Source organism: Cimex lectularius, unplaced genomic scaffold (assembly GCF_000648675.2).
Source record: "Cimex lectularius strain Harlan isolate CLEC.00 unplaced genomic scaffold, Clec_2.1 scaffold90, whole genome shotgun sequence".
In the NCBI taxonomy this organism is placed as follows: Eukaryota; Metazoa; Arthropoda; class Insecta; order Hemiptera; family Cimicidae; genus Cimex; species Cimex lectularius.
In genome coordinates, this window is record NW_019392684.1 from 984,549 (window position 1) to 1,002,029 (window position 17,481).

Genomic DNA, 17,481 nt, shown 5'->3' on the forward strand with positions numbered 1-17,481 from the left:
GAAAAGACATTTTTGTATAATGCGTCGGCTTCTTTGAGGTTCTTTCTATGTATAATACTTACTCCCGCCCTACATTCAGCACTTACTTCAGTTAACCTGATAAAATTCTGAGTAGTCTCTCGCGTTTTTTATTCAGTATCCAGCGAGGGAATCCCATTGTTTCAACATGAAAATATTCTATGTTAAAATGGAACTCTTTCTAACATAAGGGTTAGGTGCGTAGCGGTATGGCAGCGTTTTTTCTTGCAAAGGCTTCTTTGTACCCATTTCCTTTATTTCTGGCACCCAAAGTTTTTTTTTTTAATTCTCCGTTCAATTTGAATTATGCACATCCCTTAAGTTTACGACTTTGGCTTGAAAAAAATTAAATTAGAAATTGCACATAACAATCATTTTTTCAATATTAGACCCAATCTATAAGAAAATGAGGGGGGATTTATTCTCTTCTGTGGATGTTTACGAATTTTATAGACAAGATGGACCCATTTGTAATTGGGTTGATGTGAATGCGTGTATTTTTGTACTAGTTTTGTATAAGGTTTCACTCTGTTAAACGCATTTAAAAAAAATAAATTGTTTTCGAAGCTTGAAATAATAATCAACAAGGCAGGTAAAAATTAGAAAATAGATCTGTTCCGCAATAGACCACACACAGGGAGGGGAAACAGCTTGAACAAACATCGTTCTTCCAATTCGTAAAGCGTTCGCACAATGGATGTAAAAGAGGGAGGAGTTGTTATCCCAACGAATCAGCCGATGACCGTGTGGGTAGCGAATAGATCTGGCAAACTGAAATAACAATCGCTTCCCGGGCATCATTGTCATCGCCTATTGTGACCGGGATAGCCTGGCTACTAACAGAATTGTAATTTCCTTTGTTGCCCGATTTAAGTCCCGAGGGGGTGATTTGACTAATGGGTTTCGAATAACTGATTTATCAGGGCCGTAACGAGCGAATTTTCTTTGTGAAATGGTAGATTTGCGTTTAGGCCGATGCCATTAGCAGGAGCAGAATAAAATAAAGTAATAAAAAACCCCAAAGGGACTGCTTTCTAAACGAGACAGAATAAAATAATAGTGTCGACGGAGGGAAGAAACGACAAGGTTGGCGATGACATCTCACCTTTATCGACTCGCAAACCAGCACACTGACACACACACACACACACACACACACAAACAAAACCACGGAGATTTTCCTTTCACCTACGCCTTCAATGGGTGTGACTCGCCATCCTGCTTTTTCGGCCAAGTGAATATGAAAATGTTGAACAAGTCCTAAAAAACCGTCGAAAAAGAAGCTGCCATTTTTCTTGACACCACTTCTACACCTAAGAGATAACAAGAAACCGGATACTAGTTGCTCTGAGGCAATTGCAACACCCAGAACTTCGATGAGCTGCGGTAAAAACGAGCTTCATAAACCAGACATCATGTCAAAAGATAATTAGGTCTGTTCAACTATCAAATATAATTTTATTAATGGTGATTATTTTTCAACTTTCGGTTTTCTAGAAAGCTATTACACCTGTCAAATTTAAATCATAATTTAATTAAAGTTGGTGGTGCTGGTTGGTCTGCGAGCATTAGACCCTTTTTTCTTGATAACAAATACTTTTTAGGTGTTATTTGGTGTTTCAACATAGGATCTATGAGCCATATGAATCCAGCAACTTTATTGGTCAATAGATGAGAATGCTGGTGTGGTGTCTGTTTTTTTTTTTTTTTTTTTTTTTTTTTTTTTTTTTTATGACTACTTCAATTCGGTTATTTATTATGGTTTTTATGTCTAAGTTTGAACAACCGATTTATTTAACGATCATATTTATTTCCAATGTAAAATTTGTACTGTGTGTAAAGAATCAATTAATTGGAGGAATTCTTTTCGATCATCTAGGGTTCATAATGAAACATAAAAGATTGTCTTCATAGCGTTTTCAAAAAAGGATTGATTTGAATAAATTTTTTTAAAAATAATCCATGAATATTTCGGCTCAAAGTGGGGATAATGGTGTATTGGTAACCCTTTCTTTTCATTAAATTTATTAATAAATTTAGATAAGTAGGCATATACACTGACAAGCAAAAAATTCCACCCACTTGTAATATAACTTAATTTGTATACATTTTTATGTATTATTCAAAGTTTCACGTTTTTTAACGTTTAATAATTGAGTCTTTGTCTAAAAAGGTAAAAATAAAAATGTAAATTGCTAAGAAAAATGAAAAAAAGTCGGAAGGATAAAATATTTTTAATTAACATTTCAATATCGTGTATTTCCTCCTCTTGCCTTAATTACATCTCGAAGATGCCTCGGCATACTTTCTTCCAGTCTGGAAATGTCTCTTTGCTGGTGTTTAACCCATTCTTTACGAAGGGCCTTTCGAGATAGAGGAGTGCATTATTATTATTATTATTATTCGACTTTTGAGGTTATCCCATACATGTACGATGGGGTTCAAGTCTGGGGAACGGGTTGACTAGGCTAACCCCTGATGTGTACAAGCATTATCGTGCATTAGAATAGAATTGTCGCTGATTTCATCGAGAATAGGCAACACATGTTCCAAAATTTCTTACACATAGCGAATGGCCGTCAACGACCCTCAACGAACAACAACCACCTCTGAGCGACACTCCATCCCGCTCACACCATCACTGAGCTACGTTGAAAAGTTGGCTCTGGGAACAATTAAGGCTTCATATATTTCATTTCGCCTTTTCCACTCTCTTTTACGCCCATCAGGATATTGTAGAGCAAATCTACACTCATCTGTAAAAAGTACAGCAGGACGTTCTCACCCCACATTCATGTTATTTATATTAATTTATCTTTATGTAAGGTATTGGTTGAAATGAAAAAGTTAGTGTCACGAACGGGATTCGAACCCACGACCTTCGGATAAATAATGCTGCTCTCAGCACTCGAGCTATCGTGACTTCGATCCACTCGGATACCAACTTCCCTTCTCAACCTTCCTTTCGAATTTTCCCTCCGTTTTGCCATTTTTGAATTGGTCGAAGTCACGACAGCTCAAGTGGTAGAGCAGTGGCGTATTTAGCCGAAGGTTGTGGGTTCGAATCCCGTTCGTGAAACTAGCTTCAACCAATAGCTTACATAAAGGTTAATTAATTAAAAAAAGTTATTTGGTCAATACACCACGAAATATAATGGATCTATTAACTTGTTTTTCCGGATTATTTTTGCGTTTTTGATCAATCCACATATAAATTGACAACTAGGATTGTTTTTATGCTCATGTCGTTAGGATTTCCGATTAGGAAAGTCCAATTTCTACCCAGACGCGGATCTCTTTTGAGCACAATCCATATAATAGGGCTACCAATTGATAAATAAGCCTTAGAGGGGTGTATGGAGTGAACAGATTTTCGTTTTAAGAGCCGATTACACCAAGAGGGAGGGAATTAAAAGGAGTTGTAGTGAGGGTCAACCACCATGAAACGACTCGGCCTGTTTGTTATCCGGCCGAGAGTCAAATAGACTAAACGTAAGAGGGGGGTCCCAAAAGTCTATTTAGTCCCCTCTCCGATGTCTGCTGAGGATTGATTGAGAGTGTTGGAGTCGGGGACAATTTGCACATGTCAGGCCCAAGCCGCGCACGCATTCACAAAAACTACAACAGTCGTCTACGTTTTATTCCACTCCACTTCACCGTCATGAAGAGAGGGATAATTCCAAGCTGTGCGGATTTTATTAAACGGCTCCTCGCCACGTTTTCGTTTGGAAGGCCGGCACTTAATTTCCTGTCTTCATGCGGCTTACATGAATCATCTTTTTCATCAAAACAGAGATCAAATTAAACGAATTAAGAACAATCCGATTGGAGAACAGTTAATATTAATAATTATGGGTATGAACTATGAAGCCATTCATAAATATCAAATACGACGTTGTTACAAGATAACTTAAATACGTGGTTGATTGATTATTCTCTCTCTCTCTCTCTCTCTCTCTCTCTCTCAGACACACACACACACACACACTTTCTTCTCTCTTTTAACTCTTTTATCACTTCCTACTCTTTCACCAGCTCCACAGTATTATTGCTTTATAACGAAGCTTATCAGAAAGGAAGAAACAAGTTAAATTGGGAAGTTTTTTTCGAAAAGATGGTCAAAGCAAGATAAAACTTTAAAACCTTTCTCTATTGAGCCACTATACATAGTAGAATTTTTCTCTCACTCTCACTCTCTCTCTCTCTCTCCCTCCCCCTCTCACTCTCTCTCTCTCTCTCTCTCTCTCTCTCTCTCTCTCTCTCTCTGTCTCTCTCTTTCACTCTGTTTGTTCAGAATAAAACCAGAAAAAAAATTATTTTAATTTTTGAGTCATTCGATTTGATGGAATATATGCGAAAATCGTTTGAAAATGCGGCCGGAAACACATCAGATATTTATTGCAAAATAACACGTTAAAACACATACTGGTGCAAAACTTACCCATGTTATTAAATAAAAGATGAATTTTGTTTTGTATTCAATACGCAATAGATGAATAAACCAATATGTACGTACATAGTTTTTGTAATTGTTTCGCACCGGCATAGATATATAGATGAAATAGAGATCATAGATACGTTGATATGAGGATATACATAGGGAAATGTGCAAGAAACCTATTCTGATAAAAATGTAATATGAAATATACAAACGCATTTATATACGATATTTTTTTTACGATTCTAGTCTGTAGTTAGTCTCAATTAAATAACTGAGATTTTAAGGCCCACGGTCTGATAACAGATTTCATTATATGTACTTTAATTTTTGCTCAATGTGTCAATACATAAAAATAAATTTAAAAAATAATTAAAAGGTATATTCCTAATTTAAAAATATTAAAATCATGTGTTTATGCAACGTTCTGCAATTTCTTCAACTATTTTCTAAAAAAGTTCATAAGCAATTTACACATGGTTGGTAAAAGGAAGATATTACATTGCGGCCTAATCGAAGAAGTTATATTAATTTCGAAAAGAAATTCAAGGGTCAAAGTCACAAGAAGCATATGTATGTTGTTTATATATGAAACATTGAAACATATGTATATAATATAATTTAATATAATATAATAAGTACTTATTTCTCCGGGTCCAAACTTGTAATTTGGCCGTGACTGACCATTTTGGTCTGTCTACTCATGCTCTGTTAGTCTGTCAGACGCATTTCGCAATCTTCGGTGCTGGGATCTGTTTGTTTTCTATGAAGTCATACTTATTTTGTAAGGTTGTGGAGGTTGGGAAGTCAGCGTTTTCTTTGTGGATCGGTGCCTTAAGTATTATTTTTCAATTGTTGGCCTGTCGATCGTGATCGTGATTTTTATTTGGTATGGTTTGTAAACGATGTAATTTGAGTGTTCATGTTGTTTTTTTTAGAATTAAATTATTCAAAGTTTAGAGTATGTTCATTTTTCGTCCTTTTGGTTCATCGTACGCAGTAGTTTCATGCTCGTCTGCATTGATGGTTTTTTGAGGTTAGTTGCGTAGTTTGATTTTCCGTGTATATGTTGCTACATTTTTTTGAGTCTGGGTTTTTCTATTCCTACATTTCGTCTGTTCCATTTGTCTCCGCATTCACATTATATGCCATTTTCGTCTAGTGGGTTGGTTTTGACAACGTTTTCATAGTAGGTTTATGGTCTCAAGTGTTGTTTTAATGCCTAATTACTTAGATAGAATTGTAAGTTTTTACGTTTCTTTTCCTATTTGATTGTTATATATTTCGTTTCCATATTGAATTTAAGATTAGCAAGCCAAATTCTAAGGATGTCCAATATGTTTTTTGTGGTCAATGTAAAGAGTTTTAAGTCATCGTCTTTATACAGGCATCGACGTTGGGGATGTTTAAGGAAAAGGCATAGTTATATCGTGGGATATTGCTTCCGCAAAGCTGTAAAACGGGAGGGCCAGCGTTATAAACATGGGCGTGCAATATATGAGGGAAAATGTGTCTTGGAGTGGGCGGGTAGAGGTGTATTGTCACTAAGTGGCGCACCATATGGTGCCACCCCATAGGCGGGGGGATGGGCATTGCTCTTTAGTAGTGTATAAAACTCAAACTGTTCGGCCGAGACTTTTGTTACAAAGTGATATCTGCGCTTTAGTTTAAACCCTGTTTGATGATTCTCTCGTTTAAGAGCGAGAGCGAAGCCCCCTCAGTAACAAAGTTGGCTCTTTATTCCACTAACACATCCTGAATTGAAATCTGCTAATTACAATATTTACTTTGCAAAGGATTCTTACATAATAGGAGAGAAACGAGTCCTTTTAGTATTGACAACAACAAAAAAAGAAAAAAGGAAGAGATTGTTTCATATTAACTTCATATTAACATTCCTTAACATTCCGGGCCTTTCACCCGGGAATGCTGCGTAAGTTCATTTTTATCATGAAAAAATATGCGCAATTCAGTACATTATTAATTGTTAGTTTGGTCCTTTCTGATCAACAGTGATAACAGACCTACCAAAAGAGACCAAACCTAATCATGTAATAGGAATCAAACAAGATCGATAAGTATGAAGTCAGTACACTGTATATCTGTCTATCTAAGATTGTTTCTACAGACATAACACTTAATTAGTAGATTTATATTTTATAATGAAAATAATACAAAGGATGATTAAACTTTTTTGTTATTTCTAGATATGCTTTTACAGTTTTTAGAATAAGAATTTTACTAGCAGCGAACTTTATTATGAGATTATGATTAAAATGATATAAACAACAAACTGACTTAGTGACATAAGATAATTAAGCATAAATTAAATGAATTCAATTTAGGCAATGTTAGAAATTATAAACTTGATTTTACTCCCACCGTTTGAATAAGCTTTTCATAAATGGGTTTTATTGGTCCTCCTGGCAGGAAATAACCTAATCGGCTCATGGATAATATAAATGTATTTTAGTTAATACTTGATATCTCTATGATAAAATCTTATTTTACGAAGAGTAAAAATTGATTTTTATATTGGATTAAACATTAGGTTAAACATAAAGCAATGAAATAATATTAAGTAGATACTAATTTTGTTATAAAAGACTTAAATTTAGAAAATGTTAAAACATAATAAAATTGAGGTTTGTTCTGGGGTTTGAACAAACTTTTCATAAATGAGATTTTATTGGTACTCCGGACAAGATAACAACCTAATTAACTCTTGGCCAATACAAATATATTTTACATAATTTTTGATATAGCTATGATGTAATTGACTTTGAAATTACAAACAACAACCTAATTAACTCTTGGCCAATACAAATATATTTTAGATAATTTTTGATATAGCTATGATGTAATTGACTTTGAAATTAATAAAAAGCGTTAAAAATTTACATTTAATGAGATTTAGGTAATGTTAAAACATTATAAACTTTATTTTACTCCCATTTTGAACAAGCTTTTCATAAATGGGTTTTATTGGTCCTCCGGGCAGGAAACAACCTAATCGGCTCTTGGATAATACAAATATATTTTAATTAGTACTTGATATCTTTGTGATAAAATCTTATTTTAATAAGAGTAAAAATTGATTTTTATATTGGATTAATAAAATTAAAACTCTAGGTTAAACGTTAAAAGTAATGAAATAATATTTAAGTGATTACTAATTTCGTTACAAATGACTTAAATTTAGATAATGTTAAACATGATAAACTGAAGGTTTATGCTGGGGTTTGAACAAGGTTGTCATTAAAGGGATTTTATTGGTCCTCCGGGCAGGACAACAATCTAATCAACTCTTGGCCAATAAAAATATATTTTAGATAATTTTTGATATAGCTATGATGAAATTGACTTTGTATTTTATTAAATGCGTTAAACATTTAAAGACTTTAATTTAGGTAATGTTTAAAGTTAAACAAATTAAAAACTCGATTTTAGACAATTGGTCGGAATAAGCTTTGCATAAGGTTTTATTTGTCCTCCAGGCTGGATGATATTCTAACTTGCTTTTGGTGAATACATATACTGGGTGTTCGGCTACTCGTGTTACAAACTTTGCCAGTAGATTCTGCATTCAAAATGTAACCAAAAAGTCCTAATTAACTATGGTCCGAAGTTCAGCAGTTTCGGAGTTATTCCACTTTTTCTGATTTTTTTAAGATTTCACAACCTTGCTTCAAATAAACAATCATAACTACAAAACTAAAAGTTTTGGACAAATCTGTTAATACCATTAAAACTACGTTAAATTTCCAGTAAGATTTGATCAATATTAAACTTGTAAACTTCGTTCGTGAAATAAGCGTTTTAGTAGCAAGAACTTTAAAAAATATTTTGTTTTCAAGGTTGAAAAACTTACTATGGTGATTGTAAACTACTATTTCCAAACCTAGAAATCAGCAAATTTCAACCAATTCTTCAGCCACGGTTTTTTTCCTTTCCTTCATCAATTTGTTCATCTTTGAAAAAAGTAATTAAAAAAGCAAGTGCACCACTAAAAAGGATATTAAATGGAGTAAATTTGCTGAAATTTGATGGTTTCTAGGTTTGGAAATAATAGATTAAAATCTAATATATTAGAATATTAGAATAGAATATATAGAATATTTATTAGGAAGTTATTCAACTTAAAATTTTTTTTCAGAGTTCTGGCTACTAAAACGCCTATTTCACTAACGTTTACAAGTTTAATATTGATCACATCTTATTGGATATTTTCAATCGTATCAACTTATTTGTCCAAAACTTTCTAGTATTGGAGTTATCATTGTTTATTTGAAGCAAGGTCTTGAAATCTAAAAAAATCAAAAAGTGTAATAACTCCAAAATTGCTGAGATTCGGAGCATAGTTAATTAGGACTTTTTGAGTCCATATTGAATTTAAAATCTACTGGCAAAATTTGTAACACGAGTAGCCGAACACTCTGCATATATATATATAATNATATATATTCGTTAACATTTCATATCCCTATCGCATATCCCTATGATGAAATTGATTTTATAAGAGTAAAAATTGAATATTAGATTGGATTTAACAATGAGCCTAAATTAAAATAATCGAAGAATATTTAAGTAGGTACGTATTTCGTTAAAAAATAAAAACTTCAATTTAGTCAATAATGTTAAAAACTTATAAACTTGACTTTTATTCCGGGGTTTGAACCAATTTTCATCAATGAGCTTTTATTGGTTCTCTGGGCAGGATGACAACTTCGGCTCTTGGCCAACACAAATATATTTTCGTTAATACCTGATATAACTATGATGAAATTGACTAATAATAAAAATCGATTGTATGATTGTTTTAAATATTGGTCCTAAAATAAAATAAATATAAGATTAAATGTTTCGTTAATTATCAGGCTACTTAGGCAAAGTTGCAAACCTTTCCAGCTACTCTCAATTTAGCTTAAATTCTCACTAACTGCTTATTTTTTCTTTTTGTTTTATTTGGTAAAGTGTACCTTTAAATTTACTAGCGTTTTGGGGAACAATTTATTTCCTCTACAGGCAACTTTCTAACCCTCCCCAAAACCATTAAAAATTACCAGGTACTACAATATGCAATATCTACAAAGCACTGATTAATGAAAACGTATCGAATTAAATGGAAGTCAGAAACAATTTGTTTGGTTAAATGTAAGATTAATTGAAAAGCTTGGGGGGGGGAGTACAATAAAGAAGACAAACAAGGGCCTCGAGTGTTTATGGGAAGCTTGATTAGAACAGATTGAAAACGGTTTAATGAAACTGTTAGGAGTATAACGTGTCACTGATTAATAATTTTACTAAGAACAACGCCAAGGGGAAGTTCATAATTCTTTGGAAGCATTAAAGTAGGATAAGCAGAGGGGTCGGGGGCGGAGGCGGCGACGACAAAGTGATTTAGTATAAAGCAATTAATGTGGGCCCTCAGGCGTCAGGGCACCCTCAGGGCAACAAAGCTGAAATTTCTATTATTTCTGCTTTCACGCCCTCAAACACCCTCGCACTATTTACTTACAGATTCCTTCTCTCTTCCCCCTAACAATGGGAATCTTTCAATACCAGCTGAGCAATTCCCTCCTTGCAAACTCAATTCCTCGAATTAAGGAACTGTCACTTTTTCAACCTTAGAAGGTGTTCGACACTTAATTGTTATGACTTTTAATTGTAACAGCCCATTGTTGTCTTGTTGGACCATGAAATTCAGTGAATTTAATAAGAACAATATACAAATTTTTGAGATTTCCTTTTAGAGTCTGCAGTATGATGAACATATAGTTTCATTTTGGTCAGCCGACGGATATGAGCTTCTCCTCATCTTCATTGCTAGGTTAGAGATACAAGCACAAGATACAATTTATTTGGTCGATCGGACCACGAACTCTAATGGAATTAACACTATAGTTATTCGCAAATTATTTTGAAATTCTGAGTAACTTAAAAGAAAAGAAAAATCATATCTTGGCCCTCAAGGCTAGATAGACGAAACCTATGGCTCTCAGCCTATTTTATAAAGTAAATAATAATCCACCATGAATTAATCAGATTTGTACTGATTAGATCGAAATCTGTCGTTAAAAAATCTAATTTTTTAATCAACAATTATTTCAACACACCCAGTAAAAAAACACTTAAAAATCATTCCTTGCTCCTCCATATCAGTTGATTAATTGATAATTAAACGACTTGATTGGCCCTCATCTATTTACCCCACATCAACACACTAATTGACCTGTACGCAAGGACAGTAAAAACAAATAATGTTTCATTATAAATTCATTGTTCTTTGGGTCGTATAATTAATTTAAAAAATCTGATTAGCTATCATCTTGTTCAGTAAACCGATTGATATGTATTTGAGCTAAACAATTCCCAGATTTTTCAATACAAAAATAGCTTCAAAAAATCATTCATTGGTCATCCGGGCCGGATGAGTAAGCTATGCTAAATCTGATCGGCTCTCAGCCTTTTGTTATGTAACTTACTTCAGCGAGAAAAGTTCAAATAAAAAAGTTGTTTTGGCCCTTTCTTTCTAAGATGTTTTAGCAATAAATTTATGTTTTGATACCAAATTGAACAGTTTTGGGGCAGGCCCAGTTTTTAAAATTTAGGGTGTTTTTCTAATACAATGGTTTAGAGAACTAATTATAAAATTAATAATATTTTCCCCATGTCTCATAGGCTAATGCAAAATTATATACTTTTATTTTGAAGGTATTTTAAAAGAAGAAACAGGTGTTTGTTATAAGAACTGTAACTCTTCAGACTTTTTTGGTTTTTATCTTCCAAAGGTAATTTGCCAAGAACGAAAACGAACCTTAGATAAATTCGTTTACCTTGATTATGATGATCAATTACCTGTCGTTGTAGTCTGCTTCGCATGGTCTGGTCCAAGGATTGCGCTGACGCTGAATTTGAGGGGAGGCTTGTGGATGTTGGTCGGACTGACGGTGCCCATCGTCCTCCTGACGGCCAGCTCCGCCGCCTGAGATGGTCCGGGTTCCCATCTCACTTCTCGGTCTGAAAATAATAAATACCGTTAAAATACGAACAACGGAAAACTGAGTACTCTCTTATTCAGCTATTCTTGTCCACTGATGTTTTCATATGATTACAATTAAATTGACACCAGAATCAACTATGTTCAATGATTCAACAAGATTTTCTTTCTCATTAACCTATTTTTTGAATTTAATTATTAAATAATATTTCATTAAAACGTCACACGTTTTCCTAAAAGTAACTTTCTAGTAGAATTAATCTCAAATATCATTTGGTCATGCCAGTTTCCATTTGTTTTTAAAAATTTAATTAGTGTAGCCGGAAGCAACTTAATTATACCTAACTATAATAACCAAACCATGACTTCTAGTCATTACTAAAAATGTTACTACGTATAAATTTCCGCACAGTTGCCAATTGTAGCCATTTCTTGCCAGCTCTTATTAAGAATGTCAATTCTTATCAACAAAAAGAATAACATAAATCACTGAAATGCAAGTACTAACAGTTTAGAATAATATATTTATAATTATATAGGGATTACTGAAAGGAGGCAAGGGGCTGAAGCGCAATAATGTTGATGATGATGATACAGTTAAAATATTTTTTGGACTTGTCATACAAAGTGAATCGTTCAGTGTTTTTATTATGCACTACTGATTACTTATACTATCTACTAATTATTTTCACTCATATAACATGCCAAAAATTGAAGTAACCAACGACGATAATGTCTACTGAACTATTCACATCGGAAAATCAACTGCAATCCTGTCAAAACCGGCTAATTAAAATAAATGTTCACCACCGACAAAAGATTTTTTTTGTGGATAAAGTCTGTGTGCGGAAATTTTAGAACATAAATCTCTCGAATTTCCACCGTGGACACGATGTGGAATCGTGTTTAACATCAATTATCTCGTCTCCGTTTTCCAGTTCATCATCACAGAGTCGTTAATGGACAGATTTATGATCATGTGCATCACCGCCGCATAATACACAACCAGAAGCAAATCTACTTCAGTATTAATTTCTCATGATACTAATGCTCAAAATAATATGAACATTTACTCATTATATTCACTAGTACATTTACGTTTAAATACTTAATCTAAATATTCAACAATGTTCGATAATCAAATAAAATGTTTTTCTCGCATTCTTGCTACCACTTCTTGAGTTTAAACAAATTTAGAAGTTGTTATTAACAAAATTTTAAGACCTGGAAATAATGCTTTATAAAGAAAAATTACAGTTTAAGGCTAAATGTACGTACCCTCTATCGTACATTTGTCCGCCACCACGTGGCATACCACATTATCCAAATTTATTTGCTTTCTCATTTTTATACTACTCTAAACATTTTAATTTTATAGAAAGAATTACAACTACCACCATCATAGAAATCGCATTAATTGCTTTAAAAACTTCTAAATAAAAAATGATAAACCTGTAATTTTTGACTAAATTTTTTAAAAACGAATTCCATGTTCTACCGGGGTTGTATAACCGACAAAAAATAGGAATTGCACATTCAAAATTTCTCACATGAAAATGCGATCCTAAAGAGAAATTTATGGTATATTACCTTTCACTTTTTTTTCTGAGGAAGACTTTACAAATATCAAAGATGTTTAACGTACAAATTACTTGAACTGAAATATTCCCATTCTTTCTTCCCCCTAAGAAAAATGACAAAATCTTATTAAGCCATTGAAAATTACATCCGGCAATTAATATTCATTCTTGTAGAACTGCAATTTTTATTTACAAAAAACCGCTCTAAATCTAATTAAATTCATTACCTTTAGTTTGTCAGCCCAAACAAACTTCTGTAGATAATTATTTTGTACTGAGGATTATTAATTTTGAAATACAACTAAAATATCATCGCAGAAATACTAATGACAAAATATTTTTCTGTGAAAACAAATGTATTTGCTAGTTTAATATTTATTGTAATACATACGTTAACTTTTTACGTTAGAAAAACCTTTTTCCCCATAGATTATTAAACAATAGTACATTTAAGAATGAATATTATTTTGTAAGCTATCAAAAATTTAATGCTTATAGTTAACACAGTTTGAGTTTAATGTGATTTTTGAATTATCTGGCTGTTTGTCCAGAACATCCGAAAAATATTTACCTGCCATGTACGCATGTTATTTTTAAATGTGTGGTGATTTGTGACCGTTAGTGATGATTATTTGGAAATCGTGTGATACGGTCTGGTGTAATGTAGGTTTCAGAAACTTTTTTTTATCGTGCCAACGTTTCGATCTTTATTGAAATCATCTTCGCTTACAACACAGAATATAAACGGTTCCTCAAGACAACTTTTATTTTTTAAATAGAATTTCTAATAGAGACTAAATTTTATGTTTTTTTTTTTTTTTAAACAGAATAGAAGCTAAAAGATAGATGCATATATTTTTGTATATTAAACATATTATGTTGTTAGCTTTTCAAGGTGTCAACTTCCTAGTGTACCTATGGTTTTCTAAAAAATGACTCGACCTAGAAAAAACTTTGAACCGTATTTTTTGTGAGATTTCTTCGTGCAGTCTGCTGCCTGATGAACGTGTAATTTAGTCGTTACCGATCATTTTGGTTGGCCTGTCATCTTTGGGATGGTCTGTCAGACTTGTTTCGCCATTTTGCACAGACATACCGAAGAATGAATTTCGCTAATGATGCCATAGAAGACCTTTTAAAATATATTTTTGAAAGATTGATCCTTGCAATTCTGAGATATGATTAAAATAATGCGGTTATCATTATGTGAAATTTAGACCTTCACAGATAAATTAACAAAAAAAATACTACTAACCACAACATAAAATATTAGTCAAACCTTTAAAATTACATAAATTAATTACATGAAGTCGTGCTAATCGGAATATCGCTAATCCGTATGTCCGCCTCATTCACACACTTTTACATCGATTTTTTTAGTATGAAAAGTGAAGTATTTTTTTATCAGTTAAATTTAAGTCCTACTAATGGCCATTTATTATGGCTTTGCTCACTCCAAACTATACTGCAGAATTTCATCAGTTCATCCTAATATTATGAGGTGATGGCAGTTCAGTCCTTTCCAAACGTTTTAGCCTATCATCTTTGCTTTGCTCTGTCAGACGTGTTTCGGGTTCTTCTCATCTTCAGTAGTGTGTTCAAAAATTATTATTAAAAAATGAAGATGCCGAAACGCATCCGACAAGTCTAAATTAAGAACGGAACCAAAATGATCTGAAACTCAACTATACTACCACTATTGTCCTTATTTTTCAAAACTTCCAGGTTATAATTCAACGTACAAGTATGTGTATACAAGAATTGTGTTACTGCTTGTTTCTGTATTACTGAAGTTTTTCAGCTAATCCAAATTTTTGCTAAATCTAACAGTCTTCAATTACTTGGGTCTTTTAAGTGTATCAAACAATGATTTTTAACCATTTTAATATAATATATCATATTTATTTTTTACGGTGCAACGCAAAAATTTCTTATTTACTGCCGGTACTTTTATATTATTGTACGTGTTTACCAATATGCCAAATCCATAGATTAAATAAATTGTACAATTTGAGTGACTAATTGGACGATTTTGGATTCTTACAAAATCAAATTCTGTTCGACCTAAATTTTGCCCGATTTTAAGTATCATATTTCAAACAAATTTTATTTTAAATCTCAACCAAATCGTGAAATTGTGGCTACATACATTTTTATTTCTTATAAAATTTTTGGCTTTTTTAGAAGGTTTGATTTTTTACTATGCAAGTTTAAATCTTTCGTATATTTATTTATTCGCGTTCCTAAACTCGTCCACAACATGCATGTTTTTACACAAGTTTCCAGTTATCAAAAAGAGAATTTTATATTTGAAAAGTTTGTGTTTTAAGCCGCTTACAATATCTACAGTCCTGTCTGAAAATCCTAATGCAAAATTTAAAAGGAATGTCATATGTCAAGTTTTAACTTGTAAGAATATTTCAGTAGTTATCAAACAATAAAGAACAAAAACAGTTTCGAATCTTATGTTCTATTATACTTCTACAGTAAACTGTTCTCTATCTATTTTTTTTTTATATTTGCATATATATATAATATGTATTTAGATTTTTTTTTCTATCTAGAACAATAAATTTAAAATATACAAAAGAAACCGCGCTTACGGCTGCGATAAACATCCGTCTTCTGAGAATGATTCAAGTACTGAGTAAACAAATAAAACAAAAATCAACAGCTAAAAGACATTATGAAATAGAAATGATAAAGTGGTAAAAAGGAATTTTCTCTTAAGACTTGCGGGTCGCGGTTTGGCCATTTATTATCATTTTGGCCCGCCTATCGCTTTGTTTTACTATATAAGTCAACATCCGTGAAGCTTGTTCACTTAATTGTCGAATCGCACTGTCGGACAACACTCGGTAAATGTAATGAAAGAAATATTTATGGGATTGGGAGCAAATGTAGTGTTATAATTAATTCATCATCAAGTGCAAAATTGTATTACAGATCAAATTGTTTTATTGGAGTTTTCTTGTGTATTATTATTTAACATCTGTATAAATTTACAACTGGCATTGGTTTTTGCTGGTTTTTTCATTATTTGCAATTAGAATAGGCCAATTTTCACAGATACGTGGATTTCTGTTGAGCACAGTCCAAATAATAATTATTGTGATTACCGATTGATAAATAAAACTTATAATGGGTGTACCGGACTAATTTAAATCAAGATTGACGCAAATTGGAATAAATTATGATGAGATTTATTGACGTCGTGGTTTACTGACAAAATGGTTTTTGCGGTTTTAACAATTTATTTAAAATTGTCATGTAATAAAAAAGCGAGGGGAGATCGGAAGTGATGGATTGTACCGAAAGGAAATAAAAACAAACAATAGGGGGAAAAAAAGCGAGGTTAGGCAGACCAAAATGAGCGAAAACGATCATACTACAAAAACAAAAAATACAACGGAAAAAATGACGCTTTATTTTTACTAGTTTTTAGATATATTTGTTATTTGTTCCGGTGGTTGACCAACCCGAATGGGGTCCGTTGACCACGTGGCTCCGCGTACCAATAATAAATGACTAACCTGGCCAATCTTTTTCGTCCTGATCCGAAGGCACGGGAGAAGGATGCCTGGGCCTCCTTGTAGGGCTTTCCGGGCCGGAATCCTCCGGGCTGAGACTCCTCTCTGAGCCGAGCAAATTCTCGACCAAGAACTGCGAAGAGGCGAGCAGACCTTTTCTAAGCCCCTCCTCACTCCCTCGTCCTAAGACAGGCATCAGTACGTTGGGCAGCATCGCACTACCGCACAACCAAAAACAACAACACCAGAGTCATCTCATAGGCGGGAGGAAGAGTGAGAGAGATCTAGACCAGACGCCGTCCCAACCACCACTGTGATCCCACCACTAAATACATTGGGGGTTGGGAATAATCTAATAATAATACCACTATAATCATACAGGGTGTAGACCCTTATTGGGGCTAAGCTCGTTTAGTGGGTTGGATTTTTGCAGTTAGGCTCCGCCCTCCGACAGAGCCCCCACCACAGGCCGCAGCCCCCTCCAGCCGAGTGTTTCTGAAGGCTAACGTTTTTCAGTCCGACTTCATTTATATTGTTAGCTCCAATTCTTTTCCGCACCATTGTTGCCTGTATCAATTTCCTCTTCTCCGCCCTTATTATTCAAGATTAAACACCCGGAAACATTATCCACTTAAACGTCTTCTCGACACCCCCTTTCCCATTAATATAAATTATTTCTCCTTCCATATATTAATCGGCTTTTTACAGCCTTCTTTCATTACCACCCTAACCATCTGATTTAGAATAAAATCGAAAAAACACGATACAATAAATATCAGATTCCGTTTTGACTTGTTGTTCGTCGTAAATTACACCTCGCGCTTATTTCAAACCAATTTGGATGATAATTAATAATAATAATTTTTTTTAGTGACCAGTTGTTTAATAATTTGTTGGATTTTTGTGGACTGTTCA

The 17,481-nt window shown here is 33.3% G+C and overlaps 1 protein-coding gene across 2 annotated transcripts in view; it reads right to left on the minus strand.

Annotated features, from left to right (window-relative positions):
- The window catches only part of LOC106672159 (homeobox protein DBX1), a 48,814-nt gene extending 31,894 nt beyond the window's left edge, over positions 1 to 16,920 (minus strand). For both annotated transcript variants that reach the window (XM_024225732.1, XM_014403355.2), the window contains exons 1-2: positions 16,570 to 16,920; positions 11,315 to 11,476 (exon numbers count right to left, since the gene is read on the minus strand). In XM_024225732.1, the coding sequence (XP_024081500.1) occupies positions 11,315 to 11,476; positions 16,570 to 16,780 (373 nt within the window). In that variant the 5' untranslated portion in view covers positions 16,781 to 16,920. The remainder of the gene's footprint in view (positions 1 to 11,314; positions 11,477 to 16,569) is intronic.
- Positions 16,921 to 17,481: the final 561 nt, after the last annotated feature.